We start from the raw sequence: 21,715 nt of genomic DNA, 5'->3' as shown, positions 1-21,715 counted from the left end.
CTATCTCTCCCCCACAATCTCTATCTCTCCCCCACAATCTCTATCTCTCTCCCCGCATTCTCTATCTCTCCCCCATGATCTCTATTCTCTCTCCCCGCGATCTCTATCTCTCCCCGCGATCTCTATCTCTCCCCCACAATCTCTATCTCTCCCCCACAATCTCTATCTCTCTCCCCGCATTCTCTATCTCTCCCCCATGATCTCTATTCTCTCTCCCCGCGATCTCTATCTCTCCCCCACAATCTCTATCTCTCCCCCACAATCTCTATCTCTCTCCCCGCATTCTCTATCTCTCCCCCATGATCTCTATTCTCTCTCCCCGCGATCTCTATCTCTCCCCCACAATCTCTATCTCTCCCCCACAATCTCTATCTCTCCCCCACAATCTCTATCTCTCTCCCCGCATTCTCTATCTCTCCCCCATGATCTCTATTCTCTCTCCCCGCGATCTCTATCTCTCCCCCACAATCTCTATCTCTCCCCCACAATCTCTATCTCTCCCCCACAATCTCTATCTCTCTCCCCGCATTCTCTATCTCTCCCCCATGATCTCTATTCTCTCTCCCCGCGATCTCTATCTCTCCCCCACAATCTCTATCTCTCCCTGTGACCTCTATCTCTCCCTCGATCTCTATCTCTCCCCCCACCGCGATCTCTATCTCTCCCCACAATGTCTTCCACTCCCTCACGACCTCTCCCTCTCTCCCCCCTTCCTCGCTGCCGTCCTCCGAGCCCCCCCCCCCACCCACCGACCCCCAATCCTCTCGACTGCCGGAGACCATCCCCAGCGATCCCCGGCTGCTGCCTTGTACAGCAGGCTTTCCCTCCCAGCAGCTGGCCAGCCTCTCAACCTCTCAATTCGGCAGGACCCCCGCCATCCTGGTATTTCCAGGTTTCTCAGCCATTGACCCCACTCCCTCACCGCCTCCCCGTAAATATCACATTTTCAAAATTAACTCATTGGGTGTGAAGTGCTTTTGGATGTCCTGAAGATGTGAAAGGTTCTACAATAAATGCAATTATTTCTTTTTTTAAACTGCAAAAAGATAAACAACTATTGGAGGATAAATGAGAACTTTATGTGTCTCTACCGATTTGCAACAAAAATAGAAAATGCTGGCAACACACAGCAGGTCAGTTAGCATCTGCAGAGAGAAACAGAGGGATCAACGTTTTGGCCCAGACCCATCTTCAGAATTGAAAAATGAAAGATGAGCGAGCTTTCAAAATGAGCACCGTTCAGGAAAAAAGAGGTGGGAAGAAAAATCAAATTGATACGTCAAGGACAGAGAGGGAGTATCAATTGACTGGCTTGGAGCCTGCTTAAGAGAAAAGCAAGAAATTGTTGGATGATATAAAAGTGTCACTCAGACAATAGAAATACACCATAACAAACTTAAAGACATGAAAGAAACAAAGAACGTCAGCCGCACTCAGAAGACAGTCCAGAATATCACCCGAGCACAACGCAACGCCATCAACGCTCTCAAGACCAACCGCAACATCGTCATCAAACCAGCGGACAAAGGAGGAGCCATAGTCATACAGAACAGAACAGACTATTGCAAAGAAGCATACCGACAACTGGACAACCAGGAACACTACAGACGGTTACCCGCAGATCCGACCAAAGAACACACCCACCAGCTCAACAAACTGATCAAGACCTTCGATCCAGACCTTCAAAGCATCCTACGCACTCTCATCCCACGTGATCCCCGCGTGGGAGACTTCTACTGCCTCCCAAAGATACACAAAGCCAACACACCCGGACGTCCTATCGTATCAGGCAACGGAACCCTGTGTGAGAACCTCTCTGGATACATCGAGGGCATCCTGAAACCCATCGTACAGGGAACCCCCAGCTTCTGTCGCGACACTACAGACTTCCTACAAAAACTCAGTACCCACGGACCAGTTGAACCAGGAACACTTCTCACCACGATGGACGTCTCGGCACTATACACCAGTATCCCCCACGATGACGGCATCGCTGCGACAGCATCAATACTCAACACCAACAACAGCCAATCTCCGGAAGCCATCCTACAACTCATCCGCTTCATCCTGGATCACAATGTCTTCACCTTCGATAACCAGTTCTTTACCCAAACACACGGAACAGCCATGGGGACCAAATTCGCACCCCAATACGCCAACATTTTCATGCACAAGTTCGAGCAGGACTTCTTCACTGCACAAGACCTCCAACCAACACTATACACCAGATACATCGACGACATTTTCTTTCTATGGACCCACGGCAAGGAATCACTAAAGAGACTACACGATAACATCAACAAATTCCATCCCACCATCAAGCTCACCATGGACTACTCCTCAGAATCAGTTTCTTTCTTGGACACACGAATCTCCATCAAAGACGGACACCTCAGCACCTCACTCTACCGCAAGCCCACGGACAACCTCACGATGCTCCACTTTTCCAGCTTCCACCCTAACCACGTCAAAGAGGCCATCCCCTATGGACAGGCCCTGCGAATACACAGGGTCTGCTCAGACGAGGAGGAACGCGATGGACACCTACAGACGCTGAAAGACGCCCTAGTAAGAACGGGATATGACGCTCGACTCATCGATCGACAGTTCCGACGGGCCACAGCAAAAAATCGCATAGACCTCCTCAGGAGACCAACACGGGACGCAACCAACAGAGTACCCTTTGTCGTCCAGTACTTCCCCGGAGCGGAGAAACTACGCCATGTTCTCCGCAGCCTTCAACATGTCATCAATGAGGACAAACACCTCGCTATGGCCATCCCCACACCTCCACTACTCGCCTTTAAACAGCCACCCAACCTCAAACAGACCATCGTTCGCAGCAAATTACCTAGCTTTCAAGAGAACAGCGTCCACGACACCACACAACCCTGCCACGGTAACCTCTGCAAGACATGCCAGATCATCGACACAGATACCACCATCACACGAGAGGACACCACCCACCAGGTGCATGGTTCATACTCCTGTGACTCGGCCAACGTTGTCTACCTCATACGTTGCAGGAAAGGATGCCCCAGAGCATGGTACATTGGCGAGACCATGCAGACGCTGCGACAACAGATGAACGGACACCGCGCAACAATCGCCAAACAGGAGGGTTCCCTCCCAGTCGGGGAACACTTCAGCAGTCATGGACATTCATCCACCGACCTTCGGGTAAGCGTACTCCAAGGCGGCCTTCGAGACACACGACAACGCAAAATCGTCGAGCAGAAATTGATAGCCAAGTTCCGCACCCATGAGGACGGCCTCAACCGGGATCTTGGGTTCATGTCACGCTACACGTTACCCCACCAGTGAACAAATGTTATCTATTTTTAATATAATGGGTCATTTGCTGGCTTTCTCTGCCTTCCGGATGTTTCTGCCTCTCTCTGTTTTTTTTCCTGTTTTTTTTTTGTTGAATGTGTATTCGGGGGTTCTGCAGGTGACACCTCTCTGTCTGAACACGGTGATTGCCTTGGCAACGGGCAGTTGCAGGGGCAGTCTGTAAACACCATGTATTGTTCTGTGATGTATAAATGCGTAGACTTCAAGGAGCTCCTGAACATTTACCTGACGAAGGAGGAAGCCTCCGAAAGCTTGTGAATTTAAAATAAAATTGCTGGACTATAACTTGGTGTTGTAAAATTGTTTACAAGTGAGTAAGTAAGGCAGTGAGAGATGCACCCAAGGAAAAGAGTGGGAAAATGAGAGAAATCGAAATACAAAAAGCCTGCGGATCAGGTCTGCAATTGAAACAGAAAATGCTGCAAAATACAAAAAATACAGTGGGCCCGCCAGTCCCAAAAAAGAAAAAAAAGCAGACCAACACCAAGGGCACAATGCCCCCTCTTCACCACACCACCCCCCACCCCTCAGCGCTACATTTCGACAAAGTGCCTCCAACCCAAACGTTTGCCTGCTTCCCCTCCCCCCCAGACTACTTTTCAGTGATGACATGTACGTAGTGTTAATCCCCCATTAACCGAATATCTTTCTTGTGCATGCGAACTTTTGAAATGCATCCATGGAGTGTGAGCTGAAAGGGTTGCATGCCTGTAAATAAAGAAGTAGCTTGTTAATATGTATGAATGGGGTAATTCTTAGAGGAATAATATTCATCTTGAGCAAGTGTGTATGAAAAGGATGGCAATGAGCCAGCTTAGTTCTTTTCATGTGCACGAGTGTGAAAGATTATGCTGTCACTTCTCCAAGAAGTCGTGTTTACATTTGTGTTAACATATTTTGAATCAAGTGAATAATTTAAATTAGAGAAGTTCTCAGAAGGGAACCAAGGAGAGAGAAAATAGACAATAATTTTTAAAACTAAATAAAATCTACTGTGGTTACTCTCCTCTGATGACTCCAACGGTGAATAGTTAAACTATAAGTGCAGGCAATTGGGACTAGCTTAGTGGTATAAACTGGGCGACATGGACATGTTGGGCCGAAGGGCCTGTTTCCATGTTGTAAATTTCTATGATTCTATGCAGGACAGGGAAATTGCAGATCTGTGCAGAATTAGCTGGTGTAATCCAGAGTGGCATTGTGGGTGCTACATTTGACCTCAAACCTGCTGGGTTACAGAGGGGAAAATCCGTCAGGGTTCCTACTCCTGATTGCCACCTAGCGACCCTTGCAGGAAGTGTGCATATATGAACATCAGGCCAGAATAGAATCGGGTTTGGCTGCGATGCCCCCAAGAGCAAATGGCCTGACAACATTCAATGGGTTTCATTTTCACTTTCGGTGGTGGCAAAACTCTGGCAGTATCAGGTCGGCCGTTAGACTCCTCACCCAATTTTCCTTTCCAGAAAATCGAGCGGGTCATATAATGGGCGGACAATCCACAATTTCAGCCGCTGCCGACAGTGAAAATCAGCCCCACTGTCCAGCCTCTCACGTGAAGAATTGCATTTGGAGGGTGCCTGTGGAAATATACTTCAACAGGACAGGACAAGTGTGCATTGACACAGCAATTGTAATAATGAATGATGGTCAGCCTGCTGTTCTGTTTTCTGAAACAGTGCAGGTAGAGTCTATTTCACTATTTGCTCAGTTTCAGCTACTGTATTAACTACTACCATGGTATCCTGGTCCTTTGTAGCTTAAAAGCAACAATGCTCTGGCTCATATAGAAGAGAACTCTGTGTTTGTGCTGACACACTGAAAGCGGCAATTGAATGACATTCCATCACATTACAGCAACTAGTCATGGTATCCTCAATTGGGTCTCAGTCGCCTCAAGTCTGTATAAAATTCAACTAATTAGGAAGGGTGCACGTGCGTGAAAATGTCCATCATGATTAGTGTTTGAGGAAGTGCTGGAATGATTGGCTACATTCTTATATTAGAAGTAAATCACTAACATTGTTTTGCTTTTAAGTTATTTGCATGAGGGGATGCTTGCCTTTTAACTCCTTTTAATTATTAATAGAACCTGATATATTTGATGCTAACAACTCAGGTTTAAAAGCATGAGTGGAACCAGAAAAGCAAGACAGAATTGTGCAGCGAATTTGCACAAAAATAATTTTAATATGATCGGGAGGGGAAGAGGGAAAATATGTAAAAATGATCTGAGAGGACAAAAGGAAGAATCTTTGTTTGCTGAATAGAGAGGTTCTCTTGTAAAGTTGTGGAATGTTTGCTAATTTTGTTATTTATGGTCTACGATGTGATTGGTTATGTACAAAATCTAAAGAGTGGTGGTTTAGGCACAACATCTGAAGTCTAAATCAAAATACTGCAGATGCTGGAAATCTGAAATAAAAACAGAAAATGCCGGAAATACTCGGCAGGTCAGGCAGCATCAGGCGATTTAGGTCAATGATTCGACCTCAAACGTTAACTCTGTTTCTTTCTCCACAGATGCTGCCTGACCTGCTGAGTATTTCCAGCATTTTCTGCTTTTATGTCTGAAGTCTGGTTGTGTATTTTTGCTGGGACATGTATGACTTTCCAGTCCCTGAGGGGCCTTGGGTTGGAGATCTATTATCACATATTAATTTGATTTCAGATTGCAATCTTTACAACAAAATGGAAAGAAATGAAAATAATTTAGCTTAAGTATATTTAATTAATTTTGTCAAAATAAAAATTGGCTATATTTCTGCTTTTTGAAATGGAGGGGGCCTGAAATGCCGATTTTTTTTTTCTGGTGCAAGGTGATTAGAATTTGGGGTGTAAGTCAGATATGCCAGAGTTACATCCGCTGTAAAATACACAGTAAATTCCAGTGGAAGTGGCTGATGGCAAAAGATGGCCAAAGTGGTGCATGTTTGCACATGACAGGGTAGCGAGGGCAAAAGCTGCTCTCCCAGAAATTATGCCATTTACACCAGAATTGCACCTGACATGTTAAGCTTGTAGAAAGGAAGGGTAAGTTACCTGCATGCCTTGTCAAACCAGGAAGTGACTGAGTTCACAAGCTTTGGACGTCCACAGTTTCAGACAGGGGCTCCTTTTGCTTCCCACCCTTCTGTCATGGAACCCATGGAGTTCACAATGGGCATTCCCATATATATCCTTATTATGGAGACAGAACAAGAGAAAGAGAATATGGCAGGATAAGGCTACGCCAAAGGAGAAAAAGTACTACTTGGGGTTACCCTTCCATCAGAGTCTACAGACCATGTCGCTTTCTCGATGATCTCTTAGAAGAGGTCCGCTTAAGGAGGTAAAAGTCCATTTAGGAGGCAGAGAAGGAACTGTGTGTCCCACTGCAAAGTGCATCCTCTCTGATACAAACACCAAACAAAGAACAGACATACCTTGAAACACTGGACTTCATATCAAAGTGGTTTTAATAACACCTGGCCAATCAGGACTTGCCTATAATAATGCTCAGTTTGCACACCTCAAGTGACTAAACAGCCACATAACTAATCAAGTAGTATGCAAGGCCATTAATTCAGATCTGAAGAGCACCAAACTGTAGAATGTTGAGCAGAATAACATATTCGTAAAGCCTGGACATGGAAATATCTATTACTTCAGCCTTGCAGAAAAGGAATTACTTTTTTGGAGTCTTGATCATTATGATCATTTTGTCATTATGTCATTTGTGTCAGTAGGCAGTATGCCATGATTTCAGTTCCCAGGTGAATTAGGGCTCGCCAAGGGCCTGAGCCTGCAGGAGTATACCTCCAGCAGTGTGTCCTTTGATACTCTACCCTTCAAGTAGCTACTGGACTCACTCGCCATCCACACCTGTCTCCAAACCTGGACATCAGTTCATCGATGCTCCGAGCTGACTCCACCCTATCTATGCCAACTTTATCCCACCACGGGACCTCTGACTTAAACTTTGGACTCCTTCCCATTGTCTCCTTTCTATTCGCTGTTTATTACCAAAAAATGTCTATGTAACCACACCTATGTAACTTGAGTTTTCCCTATGTCCATTCGCGTGCACATTTTTGGCTGCCGCTACGGACTTGAGCCCATCACTTCTAGTTCCCTTTTTTCTTCTTTTACCCCTCCTAGGACCCTCTCTCCTGTCATAACAACATAAGAGATAGAAGCAGGAGTAGGCCATTTGGCCCTTCGAGCCTACTCCGCCATTCAATGAGATCATGGCTGATCTGATTCTGGCCTCTGTTCCCCATATCCTTTGACTCCCTTGCTGATCAAAAATTTGTCTAACTCACCCTTGAATGTATTCAATGACTCAGCCTCCACCGCTCTTTGGGGCAAAGAATTCCAAAGATTCACGACCCTATGAGAGAAGAAATTTCTCCTCATCTCCGTCTTAAATGGGCGACCCCTTATTCCGAGACTATGCCCCCTAGTTCTAGATTCCCCTATGAGGGGAAACATCCTCTCAGCATTTACCCAGTCAAACCCCCTCAGAATCTTATATGTTTCAATAAGATCTCCTCTCATTCTTCTAAACTCCAGTGAGTATAGGCCCAACCTGCTCAATCTTTCCTCATAAGAAAACCCTTCCGTACCCTGAATCAACCTAGTGAACCTTCTCTGAACCGCTTCCAATGCAAGTATATCCTTCCTTAAATAAGGGGACCAAAACTGTACGCAGTACTCTACGTGTAGTCTCACCAGCACCTTGTACAGTTGTAGCAAGACTTCCCTGCTTTTATACTCCATCCCCCTTGGAATAAAGGCCAATATTCCATTTGCCTTCCTAATTACCTGCTGCACCTGTATGCTTTTTGTGTTTCATGTACGAGGACACCCATATCCCTCTATATCGCAGCATTCTGAAGTCTTTCTCCATTTATATAATATTTTGCTTTTTTATTCTTCCTACCAAAGAGGATGACTTCACATTTTCCCACATTATACTCCATCTGCCAAATTTTTGCCAACTCGCTTAACCTATCTATATCCCTTTGCAGACACTTTGTGTCCCCCTCACAACAACTTACTTTTCTACCTATCTTTGTATCATCAGCAAATTTGTCAACAGTACACTCGCTTCCTTCATCCAAGTCATTGATTATAGATTGTAATAGTTGAAGCCCCAGCACTGATCCCTGCAGTACCCCACTAGTTACAGACTGCCATCCTGAAAATGACCCCTTTATCCCGATTCTGTGTTCTCTGTTAGTTAGCCAATCCTCTATCCATACTAACATATTACCCCCAACACCATGAGCTCTTACCTTGTGCAGTAACCTTTTATGTGGCACCTTATCGAATGCCTTTTGGAAATCCAAATTCACTACATCTACTGCTCCCCTTTATCCACCCTGCTCGTTACTTCCTCAAAGAACTCTAATAAATTTGTCAGACACTATTTCCCCTTCATAAAACCATTGTTGACTCTCCTTGATTTCATTTTGAGGCTCTAAATGTCCTGCTACTACTTCCTTAATAATCGATTCTAGCATTTTCCCAATGACAGAGGTTAGGCTAATTGGCCTATAGTTACCTGCTTTCTGTCTCCCTCCTTTCTTGAATAGGGGTGTTACATTTGCGGTTTTCCAATCCGCTGGGACCTTTCCAGAATCTAGTCAATTTTGGAAGATTACAACCAATGCATCCACTATCTCTGTAGCCACTTCTTTTAAGACCCTCTGATGCAAGCCATTGTGTTCAGGGGACTTGTCAGCCTTTAGACCCATTAGTTTACCTAGTACTTTTTCTCTAGTGATAGTGATTGTTTTTAGATCCTCCCTCCCCTTTTCTCCTTGATTATCTACTATTATTGGTATGCTTTTAGTGTCTTCTACTGTGAAGACAGATACAAAATATCTGTTCACTGCCTCTGCCATTTCCTTGTTTTCCATTATTATTTCCCCAGTCTCATCCTCTAAGGGACCTATACTTACTTTAGCTACTCTCTTCCTTTTTATATACTTGTAAAAGCTCTTACTGTCAGTTTTTATATTTCTTGCTAGTTTACTCTCATAATCTATTTTCTCCCTCTTTATTTTTTTTTAGTCCTTTGCTGGTTTCTAAAGTTTTCCCAATCTTTGGGCTTACCACTAATCTTTGCCACATTGTATGCCTTTTCTTTTAACTTGATACCATCCTTAACATCCTTAGTTAGCCATGGTTGGTACAACCTTCTCATGGAGTCTTTCCTCCTTACTGGGACATGTTTTTGTTGAGAGTCATAAAATATCGTTTTAAATGTCTGCCACTGCTTATCCACCGTCATACCTTCTGATCTGTTTTCCCAGTCCACTTTAGCCAATTCTGTCCTCATGTTCTCCCACAATGCTGTTAGGAAGGGAGTTCCAGGATTTTGACCCAGCAATGATGAAGAAACAGCGATATATTTCCAAGTCGGGCTGGTGTGTGACACGGAGGGGAACGTGCAGGTGGTGTTGTTCCCATGCACCTGCTTCTCTTGTCCTTCTAGGAGGTAGAGGTCGCGGGTTGGGAGGTGCTGTCGAAGAAGCCTTGGCGAGTTGCTGCAGTGCATCCTGTGGATGGTACACACTGCAGCCACTGTGTGCTGGCGGTGAAGGGAGTGAATGTTTAGGGTGGTGGATGGGGTGCCAATCAAATGGGCTGCTTTGTCCTGGATGGTGTCGAAGTTCTTGAGTGTAGTTAGAGCTGCACTCATCCAGGCAAGTGGAGAGTATTCCATCACACTCTTGACTTGTGCCTTGTAGATGGTGGAAAGGCTTTAGGGAGTCAGGAGGTGAGTCACTCGCCCCAGAATACCCAGCCTCTGACCTGCTCTTGTAGCCACAGTATTTATATGGCTGGTCCAGTTAAGTTTCTGGTCAATGGTGACCCCCAGGATGTTGATGGTGGGGTATACGGCGATGGTAATGCAGTTGAATGTCAAGGGGAGGTGGTTAGACTCTCTCTTGTTGGAGATGGTCATTGCCTGGCACTTGTCTGGCGCGAATATTACTTGCCACTTATGAGCCCAAGCCTGGATGTTGTCCAGGTCTTGCTGCATGCGGGCTCGGACTGCTTCATTATTTGAGGGGTTGCGAATGGAACTGAACACTGTGCAATCATCAGCGAACATCCCCATTTCTGACATTATGATGGAGGGAAGGTCATTGATGATGCAGCTGAAGATGGTTGGGCCTTGAACACTGCCCTGAGGAACTCCTGCAGCAATGTCCTGGGGCTGAGATGATCGGCCTCCAACAACCACTACCATCTTCCTTTGTGCTAGGTATGACTCTAGCCACTGGCGAGTTTTCCCCCTGATTCCCATTGACTTCAATTTTACTAGGACTCCTTGGTGCCACATTCGGTCAAATGCTGCCTTGATGTCAAGGGCAGTCACTCTCACCTCACCTCTGGAATTCAGCTCTTTTGTCCATGTTTGGACCATGTTTGATCCCTTTCACCTCCTCTTTAAAATCTTTGTTCTCTACCACCCACCCAAGTACCACACCAAGTTTCTCACTGAGATATCTTCACTGCTTTTCTCCCTCAGCCTCTGCATTGAGTGACTTCTCACCCTCGGTGATTGCAACCTCCATCTCAACTCATCATGCCCTCTCTCCTCTGAGTTCGCTGCCCTCCTATCCTCCCGTACTCTCTCCCTCCATATAAACTCACCTACCCATATTCATGGCCACCCCCTTGACTGTGCCATCTCACGTGGCCTCTCTACTTCCATTGTGTCAATCACGGATAAGGCCATCTTTGATCATTTCCTTATATCCCGCTCCGCTCATATCCTCCTTATGCTTCCCAACCCCACTACCTTCTATGTCCGCCCCTGGAAAAAACTCTCTCCCAAGTCACTTACAACGGCACTTTCAAATTCCCAACTATCTATCCTTTGGCCCTCCATTCACCACAACATTTCTGCAGCTACCGATTTGCTCAATCATACCCTCAACTCCATCTTTGATGCCGTTATCTCCATTAAAATCATTACTCTCTCTCACCCTGGTCCCATTAAAACCATTACTCTCTCTCATCCTGGTCAATCCCCCTGGTATGGCTCCCATAAGTCCAAGTGATGCAGACTTGAACATTTATGGCGGACAACCGGTTTAGCCATTCATGGACCACATAAAGCACTATCAGGTCATGCTGTCCCCTGCCAAAAATGCTCACTATTCCAGGATCATCCTGGAATGCAAAGATAGCCCCCGGCTTCTTTTCTCCACTATAAACCATCTTCTTAAACCCCTCTCCCCTGCCCCCCCCCCACCCTCACCTCCAACAACAAATGCGAGGAGCTCATGGACTTCTTTGTCACTAAGATTGAGACCATCCGTTCAGTTGCCTCTGCCGCTTCCTTCCCTTCCCCTAGCCCACCAAGGCAAACTTCTCCTAAGGCTCCCCCCTGCCCTAGCCCTGAACTCACATCTTTCTGTAATTTCTCTCCTATCTCCCTCATGCCCTCTCTGAGCTCATCTTGAACATGAGACCCACCTCCTGTTCCCTCGACCCTATTCCCACCAAACTGCATATCACCCAACTTCCCTCCTGGCCCCCATGTTAGCTGATAATGTTAACAGTTAACTCTCCTCAGGTACTGTCCCCCTCCCCTTCAAATCTCATCCTTCTTGACCTGTCTGCAGCCTTTGACACAGTTGACCACGCCATCCTCCTCCAATGTCTTTCCTCCGTTGTCCAACTGGGTGGGACTGCACTCACCTGGTTCCATTCTTATCTATCCAGTCATAGCCAGAGAATCACCTGCGATGGCTTCTCTTCCAGCTCCCACACCATTCCCTCTGGAGTCCCCCAAGGATCTATCCTTGGCCCCCTATTTCTCATCTACATGCTGCCCTTTGGCAACATCATCTGAAAACACGTCAGGTTCCACATGTACGCTACAACACCCAGCTCTATCTCACCACCACCTCTCCCGACCCCTCTACTGCCTCTGATTTGTCACACTGCTTGTCCGACATCCAATATTGGATGAGCAGAAATTTCCTCCAGTTAAATATTTGGAAGACCAAAGCCATTGTCTTCGGTCACCGCCACAAACTACGTTCTCTAGGCACCAACTTCATCTCTCTCCCTGGCCACAGTCTGAGGCCGAACCAGACCGTTCACTACCTTGGAGTCCTATTTGATCCTGTGCTGAGCTTCCATCCCCATATCCTCTCCATCACCAAGACCGCCTACTTTCACCTCTGTAACATCTCCCGTCTCCGGCCCTGCTTATCTGCTGCTGAAGCCTCTCATCCATGCCTTTGTTACCTCAAGACTTGACTATTTCAATGCTCTCCTGGCCAGCCTCCCACCTTGCACCATCCATGAATTTGAGCTCATCCAAAACTCTGCTGCCTGTATCCTAACTCGCACCAAGTCTCATTCTCCCATCACCCCTGTGCTCACTGACCTACAGTGGCTTCCATTCCGGCAATGCCGCGTTTTTAAAATTCTCAATCTTGTTTTCAAATGCATCCAAGGCCTCACCCCTCCCTATCATTTTAAGTCCTCCAGCCCTACAGCCCTCCGAGATTTCTGCACTCCTCCAATTTTGGCCTCTTGAGCATCCCTGATTTTAATCGCTCCACCATTGGTGGCCGTGCCTTCAGCTGCCTAGGCCCTATGCTCTGGAATTCCCTCCCTAAACCTCTCTGCCTCTCTACCTCCCTCTCGTCCTTTAAGACGCTCCTTAAAAGCTACCTCTTTGACCAAGCTTTTGGTCACATGTCTTAATATCTCTTTATGTGTCTCGGTGTCAAATTTTGTTTGATAACGCTCCTGTGAAGCAACTTGGGACATTTTACTACATTAAAGGTGTTATATAACTGCAAGTTGTTGTTATTTTTGAAAAATGCCTTGACCTAAAGAGGAACAATAAGCTGATGTAACATGTGTAGCCTCAAAGGACAGATGTGGAGATGAGGGCTGTTAATGGTTATAAAGTTGAAACTTTTTTTGCATTTTGCAGTGTGCAAAAGGACTCCTAACTTACAGAAGACCAACATATATGGCCTTTGTCCCCATTTTAGAAAGGAAGCCATTACAATTGAATTTTCATTTGTTATGTTGTAATTTCTCAGAAGTATGATTGAATATCCAACTGCAGCATTATCCTTTCTTCATTTGGTAGCAAACAGATTGCCATTCCCACCCTGCAAAGAAAATTATGAATGTCTATACACTTGTAAAAGCACGTTTTCCTATAGGGTGGGAAGCTATATACGATGGAAAGTTCAAGATTCAGATAATGGATTGATGATTAAATTCTTAGTAGCATGACATAAATTTGGTCACTGGTTCTGCTTTTCTAGAGAAAGTTGCCAGTTAATCAAGGACAAGGGCTCTAACAGGTGGCCGACACTCCCATCCCTGGCTTCCCATGCAGCCCTTCACTGTGCTTTAAGCAAAGCATCTTTCATAAGGGACATCCCAAATGACCAACCCCAAAATCCTATACTACAATTATTTTATTTTATATGTTTGATTTATTAATTTCCATGTTTTTCCTGCCCTCTCACATCACTTAGGATGTCAGTTTCATTTTGTTTTCCTCTGTGGTACAATGGATCTCTTTTATCATTGCAACGTGTATTCAGGTTTTAATTATTTCACAGCCTACTTTCAGTCTTAGAATTGAATCATTTTTCACTGTTCTAGCTTTTTCTTTTTGAGCTCAACTGTCATTGTTATCCCCTTTAGCTCCTTTGCTTGTCTTCTTACAGAGTTAGAGTTCCAGTACAAGCATCCCTTATCAAAGCTAAGGACAAGCGTTGGCTCCATTCACTAAAAGAATGGAGTCACATAAAAAGATACCACAACAACATTCAGGATTATTTCTATTAACGTAATCCTCAATTAGTGAAAATGTTCTTACTGTCTTGCTTCAGACAACTAGCATTGCAGACCTCAGTTCGTTGTAGCACTTCTCTCAGTCAGTATATATTAGTTGCACACAGGATGTTGGGGAGCACTGGCTGTGAGACCCATTCTGGGCACCTGACCATTCATTTGGTCAGTGCCATAATGCTATTTCAATATCTTCGTTGCTCATGATCTAACTAACTGTAATTCTGTAAATGAACAGAAAACTCCCTTGTCATTCTCCCTGAAAGCTCATGAACAAGGCTTTAAAAAGTAAATGTCTTTTTTTTCTGGTAGTATGCACTTTTAAGAAGAGGTGGAAAATTCAGTATATTAGTAATAACAGCACAAATTGTCATTACCACTTTCTACCCACTTTCCTACTACACACTCTCAATGGTTGTCATGCATTATTTCCAGTGGAAAATATGGTCAAACATATTTAGTAAACAAGTGAAAAGTTTTATAGATCACTGTGAAAGGCATTTGTCGCAATACAGAATTAATACCATAGCTGCATATTTATTATTCAAGAGAAGCAATTGTTAGGCTGATGCCTCACCGTCCATTTTGTGTGTCAGTGCTTAAAATTGCCCCGTATCCCAGAACAAAAATATTGATTCCCAATAATATGATCTGGATATTTATAGAAGTCCGGTATACATTGTATTGGGCATATTTAACCTACCCAATTATATTTGTAATACCTCAACATTGTATCAAATTTCTGCAAAGTATGACTATATTAAAAAAAACTAGCTGAATTAAAAGCCCTCTCCTCAGAGGTCTAAAAACAATATCCATTAAATGGCAAAGATGTTCAATTGGTATTGGCTGTGTGACATATTGACCCAAACAGACTAGGAAGGTCCCATGTTGCACCTGGGTTGATTTAGCTGATCTTTGCTGGGGTAGAGGTGGGACACTACAATTAGCCTGAGTGTCCCTTGACTAAGGAGGGGAAAAATCAGCTAAGGTTGATGCTTCTGCTGATTGTTCAGTGGCTCCTGCTCTACAGTTCATATGTGCAGATGTTAGGTGAGGACAGCATTAGGGTTGGCTGTGAACAATTGCAAAGAAAAATGGTAAAATGTGGCATAATATTCTGGAGGTCCAAACTCCAAATTTTTGTCTTCCTGCTTTTTGACAATTTTCTCTTCTTCCAACCTCCTCCTCTTCTGAAACCATTAGCTCCTTGATGACTTACAGTTCGATGCTGTTTGTCCTCCAGCAACTCACCCATGGCCATTCTACATAAGTGAGTCTAGGCAGTGGTTGCCAGCAGGCTATTTTACCACGATGGACATCACAGCTGAGCCTGATCCTGTCCTTATCTGAGGTCCACATGTACATTTCCAGCAATGGTTTCTGGATAGCAAGATTCTTGCTCAATTTCCCCTCCCTTACCTAAGGTTGCTGAGGCCAATTGTAAATCCTCTACCAACACCCTAAGATCAGCTGACCCCCTCCTTTTCTCTGATTATTTTCAAATAATGCAGTACTTGCTTGGTATGGCACTGAAACATCAGCCAAAATTATGTACTCAAGTCTTTACTGAAGCTTGAACTGACAACCTTCTGACTTATTGGTGAGAGTGCTACCAACTGAGCCAAGCTGATCTAGAAATCATTTTCCATACATTGACTTATTCCCAGCATCATACATAACATTTTTGGAGTTGATTTTTTCTCAGCAATAGCTTTCTGTACTGTGTGAGACTCCAAGAACTACAACACCCAAAAGTATTGTTCAACTGCAAATATTTCTGACATAACTTAGACAGTCTGCTATAAGACTTTTGTATCTCCAGGATTCGTACTGTTGTGTGAAAGGGAAAGTGACAGCAAGACACTGTAGAAAATTTCAATACATAACATTAAAAGCATGAAGAGTTCTAGTTTTATTTCTAAAATGCTGTAACATAGAAGAATTTGATTCAATTTTTCACTCAGTTTCTTGACTGCAACATTAAAGTGGTGTTGATGTAGGACAGAGTGATCAGACCAAGGCTTATATCTGTGAGTCATTGTTTTTCCTTCTGTCACCAGGGGAAGACACGTAGTAAAGGACCATTACTTAGTCACTGCAGGGAGGAAGGGAAATATAAAAATAGCGAGTCACCCAGGACATTTTCACACACCTGCCAGTGGTGGGATTGAGTGACATTGGCAAAAGTCTAGTCAGGCTTGTTGTCTGCCTGCCCTTTTGGTTGAGAAATGTTGCATGGTGAAGGACAAACAAAAAATGCAAAGGGAAATAAATAAATGAGTGGGTAAAGGAGAAATTGAAAGCTAGCTCATTTCACCAACATGCTCAAATATTTCTTTCACAAGATCACAAGATAATCACAGATGAGGAAGGCCATTCAGCCCCTCTTATTTAGTCCACCCTGTGACTTCCCACTGTAGCAGCCAATCGTTTCTTAAATGATTCCAGGGCTCTTGCCTCCACTACTCTATCTGGAAGTTTATCCCACACATTGATCATTATTTTGGGGTCATTTTCACCTCTATCGCTGGGTCAAAAACAGGTAATAATGAATCAGCAGCATGTTTTACACCTTGCCTGATTTTCTTTTCCATTAATTTAAAAGAAAATCGGTCTAAAACAGGCTATTGATTCATCATCACTATCTTGTGGCACTCAAAGAATCATTACAGGTAAGTGGAACAGGTGAATGCTGACATTTTAAAATTGGAACTCCCTTTGGAAATGTCTACATTGGAGGTTACAATAGAGCATGCATCATGCTCAAGATTTTTAATAATATACTACTTGATCTCCCATGGCATTGCATATGGGTCTAGACCAAGTGTAATGGTAGTGCTGCAGCGTCTCTATTGAGGGAAGTGTGTAATTACAGCGTGACCAGTTTACATAGGCAGTTTCCATTATAAATACAGACATAGGAATTTATAATGGAAAGAGTTGACAGGAAGTGTATGCAGATGTAAGCTTTTTAATATATTACAGAGATACTTTTGTTGTTGGTTCAGCACCCAAGAGCATGACGCCAACACCAAAAGTGCCTCATAATGGATTTACACTGCAGAACCACTTCCTGCACTGCTTCTCCTGTGATAACTCCCAACCTGCTGCTGTTGAAATGGTTCCATTTATAGGCAGGAGCCAAAATAAGAACAGGCGACTTAAAAAACTGTGATTGCCACCGAGCATGCGCTATTTTTCTTACTTCAAAATTCGCTCCTATTTTCTTATGGTAACGGTTCCTTCACAGACAGTCCTTACAAGTGAATGGCAGCAAAACCACTTTGCTGCCCAATCCTGCATGCAGGCAAGTTTCTGTCCACCTCCGCCAATGTTGCTTAGAATTGACATTGGTGGCACAGACAGCAGTGCCCTCTGTAAACAATGTTGTGTGTGTACACTGCCTCCAACGGTGGCAGTTTTTGTACTTAACACTTTGTTAATAGAGTCGGTTCCTCTCTTGTCAAATTCACCTATTTATACTACTCGAGGGATTTGGCAACACAATACGAACACATGCAAATTTTGTGAATCTGGCAGGTTGTTACTGAAAGCTGCACCAGACCTGCACATAGACGGGTCCAGGATGCAACTGACACCAACATTTTCCATTTTGTCTGGGAAGGCCCGTGCAGGTTCACAGCGTTAAACATCTGCGAGCTCAGTCTGCCCCCAACCGATATCACAAGGCAAAGTATGCAAGCAGGAGAAAGAAAATCGGTGTTAGAGTAGATTTTTGCATTTTGTTTAACTTAGTTGTTGTATCGCTTACCTTTTTTGTGTTGAACATATGATACATTTGCTATTCTACAAAAAATGTGTTAAAGTTCTTTAATTCGACGTAACGTGTTTATGTTTATTTTACTAGTTACAACTCAAGCGTCTATTAATAAGGCAAGTCTGACGGTATTGCTGGGTGTTCACAATGTTGGTCTTTGTGAAATGCGATTGACCCAGGCTGTGTATTGTGTTAATTGGGTTTGAAACACTGCAAAATCAGGGCATCAACGCTACATTAAGTGAGTTTTCTCTCTTCTTCCCGTGGCAGAACCTGCCTGCTCTGCTTCTTTGTCTCGTTGTCCAAAGGTTTGAAGTTCACGATCCCGGGCGGCTGGTGGAGATCTGCTGCCCGAATTCTTGGACAATTCGTGTTCACTCCTTAGCTTTTGAATTTCGCTGTTTAACTCCAGCAAGGTTTTGGCGAGCTGCCGGTCCTGGGATCGCATCTCCAACTGCAAATGAAAGAGGCGAGACAGCCACTTCTAACAATTTGCATATTCAGAACCATTGATATTCAACAGGTTGGATTCTTACTTGGGACAGACGGCATTAAATCTATTAGAAGTTTACTTTACTGTGAATCTCGTTTGAAAAATCAAAATGAATTATCATCTTGATCACCAGCCTTGACCGCCCAACCCCATTAACACCAGTCCGCAGCAACACTCTCCCCAATCACCAGTAACACAACTATCTCGACAAAACGTATTCATCCAGTTAGAGAAAAGGTGGCTATTTTAAACAAAAGAAGGCGGGAAAGGCTTTGTGTTTAGTAAAAACATTTGTACAGGAAAGGTGCAGGAAGTTGTTCAATCTCCCTGCAGCTAATACAGTAATAGTAGGTGGTCAGCGGGTTGGATACGCGCACTTGCCGCTGTTTGTTTGCCCTGGTCCCCAACAGTTGGTGAATCTGTTAGGGGGGCTCCAACACAAGGAGTGGGATCCCAACACGGCTCTGACCATCTGGAATACAGGAAGCGGCGAAACAGTGACTCACAGGGACATGGGATTCAATTCGAGTCATCGTTTGGGAAAGAGTTGAGGGTTAAAGGGGAGGGGGGGGTGCAGCTTTTCCTCACCAGTTCCGTCCGGAGCCAAGTGATGGCCCCATCGATCTTGGCTCTGCGGAGCTCCTCATCGGCTCGGGGATTCCTGCTCAGAGTCCAGGACTCGGGCTTGTCGCACGGTGCCGGGGGTCCCCTGAAGGCGCTCAGTAGCCTGTGCTTGATATTCTCCAACACCATGCTGGAGACAGTGTCTTCATACTGGTTGTCGTTGCTCATACTTGATAAGACTGACAGGCGGTCTAGATGGGGACTCTTCAAAGATCTAGTCGTGCACAAGAGTGGGTAGCTTCTAAACAGATAGCTTTACAGCCGAGTAAAGGAATAAACCACCGCTTCCAGATGCAGCATTGCATTTGATACAATTTGCAAGTCTCTCCGGAGATTTCTCCGATGCCAAGATTGTGCATTCACAGCCTTTAACTCTTGGTAGTTCTCGATAACAGCAGCCGGTTTTTGCAACCAGAGAGGGGGCGGGGGGGGGAGCTGGGCTTGTTTGTCAGCTCCCTCCCCTTCGCTCCACCGTTCCAACACGCTTTGTAATTGTTACCATGGAAAGCTCCGAGGGAGAGAGCGGGACAAAGTCTATTGTTGTGTTCGCCGCCGAGATGGTCCGCTGTACTCCCCAAAGACAAAAGTTGGTAGATTCAAATAGAGGGAGGAAGAGAGAGAGAGGGAGGGAGAGGGCTTGTCGCCGCCCCAGCGAATGAGACCGCAAGTCAATGAACAGGCATCGCTTGCACTCAATTGAGAGTGAAAACAATGAGAAGTCGTGTCCCCCTCCTAGTTAATGCTGCTCCCGACCAGAAGACACAGACACAACTACCGACTGTGGCTGCAAACTAAACATTGGGAAATACTGACAACAACCATGTATCACACACACAGGCGCCTTTTCTAGATCAAACCAGCAATCCAGCGGAACATTAAAGTCTCAGGGCGATAGTATGGCGAATTTAGAGACTGCCCTGTTACTGGGGCAGAGAAGCCAATAGTTCTAATGCAAAGTGGGGATATGGTGAAAGTGTTTTTACTTGATTTGTTGCTATTTGAGCGGATAGTTCAATTTTAGGGATTGTTCTAGCTCTTGATTTTTGTTTCCCGTAACGGTAAGAAAGTCTGGCACACCCTAATGTAATGTCCAGCTCGCTTTGCTTGGTGCTGTTAATCTTTAGTCGGTCACTGATGCGCACAGGCAGGCGTGCAGAGTGGAACCGACAGAGAAAAGAAACTGCCAGTCCCTGGGGTGTGCCACAAACGTGTGCCAGTGCAGTCTGGGAACAATATCCTTACTTCATTTACACAACAAAGGAATCCATTGCATTCCTCGCCGTTTTCCCACTGATTTCACTCTGTGCTCGCTTTTAATGAGGGATTACTGTTTATTCCCCCTCATCTGCTTTTACACTGATGTTATTTATTGACTGTTGTTGCACTAAATAAAAGTTTAATTGTTTAAACCTTGCCCGTCCTTTCGTGTGTTTGCTTTACCACGGGGATCAGTCCACGAAAAAAATTGTTCCAGAGTTCCTGATCCACCTCCATTCCACTGGTGGAACTTCAGGGAGGGGGGGCGAGGGCTTGGGGGGGAGGGGGTTATTACTATCCAAACACCTGAGCCACCAGCTGCTCTCTGGTCACCCTGGACACTGCCATCATGCCCTGCTCCAGGAGGCCACCGCCCATGGGCCCAGGGACATGCGGGCTGGGGTCCTTTGGTTCCATGGGTATCTCGTCTGCCAAGTCAAGGGTGAGACTTACCTGCAGTGCGCAGCAGACCACTATACTCATCGCCACTCTATCAGGGGCACACTGTAGGATATCCCCCCGACCTGCTTTAAGCACCCTGATGATCCTCTCCACCACTTGCTGGTTTGTCGTGTGCACATGATTGTATCCCACATAGGTGGCCAATTGCTTCCTTGGTGAAGCACAACCTGTGCACGTACAGCTGCTCCAACAGTGCCTCAAATGACATTTGTTCCCTGTACACTCTCTGTGGGTGGGGAGCGGGGGTGTAGTAATGAGATTGGTTCAATTTCTGTCTACGGTGCCTCAAGTGATGCACCTTTTCCCTCTGCTCCTCCTGCACGTCATCCATGATAATCAAGAATGGGGGAATGGCCAGTGAATAGGACATTGCAAACCTTTCACCTTCATAGCACATGTAGAAAGAGGTGGGAGTCCTGAAATTAAATGCCTTCAGACACTAACAGGACTCTGGATAGCAAAACTGCCAAGAAAAGACCACCAAAACTGCGATAATTAGACAAAGAAAACTCTGGGAACAATTTCCAGACTGCTGGGGTGAGGCTCCACACTTTCAATGGTCGCTTTGTTGGTCTCCCAGGCTGAGAGTCATGCGAGGGCCATTAATCACGTCAATACCAGGTCATTCACGCCATTATTTTTCAGTCTAAGTGGCTACAACATAAATAATGGCGTAAATGCAGCAAATTGGCGATCGCCATTGACTGCAACGGTGGTCTGAGTGACGAGAATGAGTTTTTATCAGCTTAGGCGAGACTATCGGAGGAGCAGAGCAAATATCCCAGCAAATTATGGCGTAATGCAAATAATGGCATAACTCACTCCATTCTTTCCTGGAATTTTTATGTACTAATAATGGCGCAGGCTGTTAATGTGTAATTACTATGGTGCAAGTTTCCAGCAAT

At 44.9% G+C, this 21,715-nt stretch overlaps 1 protein-coding gene across 1 annotated transcript; it reads right to left on the bottom strand.

Moving 5' to 3' along the window:
- Positions 1 to 14,649: 14,649 nt before the first annotated feature.
- Positions 14,650 to 19,664, bottom strand: si:ch211-153f2.3 (alanine and arginine-rich domain-containing protein). The gene is made up of 2 exons (XM_067980809.1): positions 19,056 to 19,664; positions 14,650 to 18,428 (listed from the first exon to the last, which is right to left on the bottom strand). The coding sequence occupies exons 1-2, from the start codon at positions 19,257 to 19,259 to the stop codon at positions 18,207 to 18,209; spliced, it is 426 nt and encodes a 141-aa protein (XP_067836910.1). The 5' UTR covers positions 19,260 to 19,664; the 3' UTR covers positions 14,650 to 18,206.
- Positions 19,665 to 21,715: the final 2,051 nt, after the last annotated feature.

The sequence above is a fragment of the Heptranchias perlo genome, chromosome 3 (assembly GCF_035084215.1).
Source record: "Heptranchias perlo isolate sHepPer1 chromosome 3, sHepPer1.hap1, whole genome shotgun sequence".
In the NCBI taxonomy this organism is placed as follows: domain Eukaryota; kingdom Metazoa; phylum Chordata; class Chondrichthyes; order Hexanchiformes; family Hexanchidae; genus Heptranchias; species Heptranchias perlo.
Note: the sequence above shows the minus strand (reverse complement) of the source record. Positions and strands in the feature narration are given on the sequence as shown.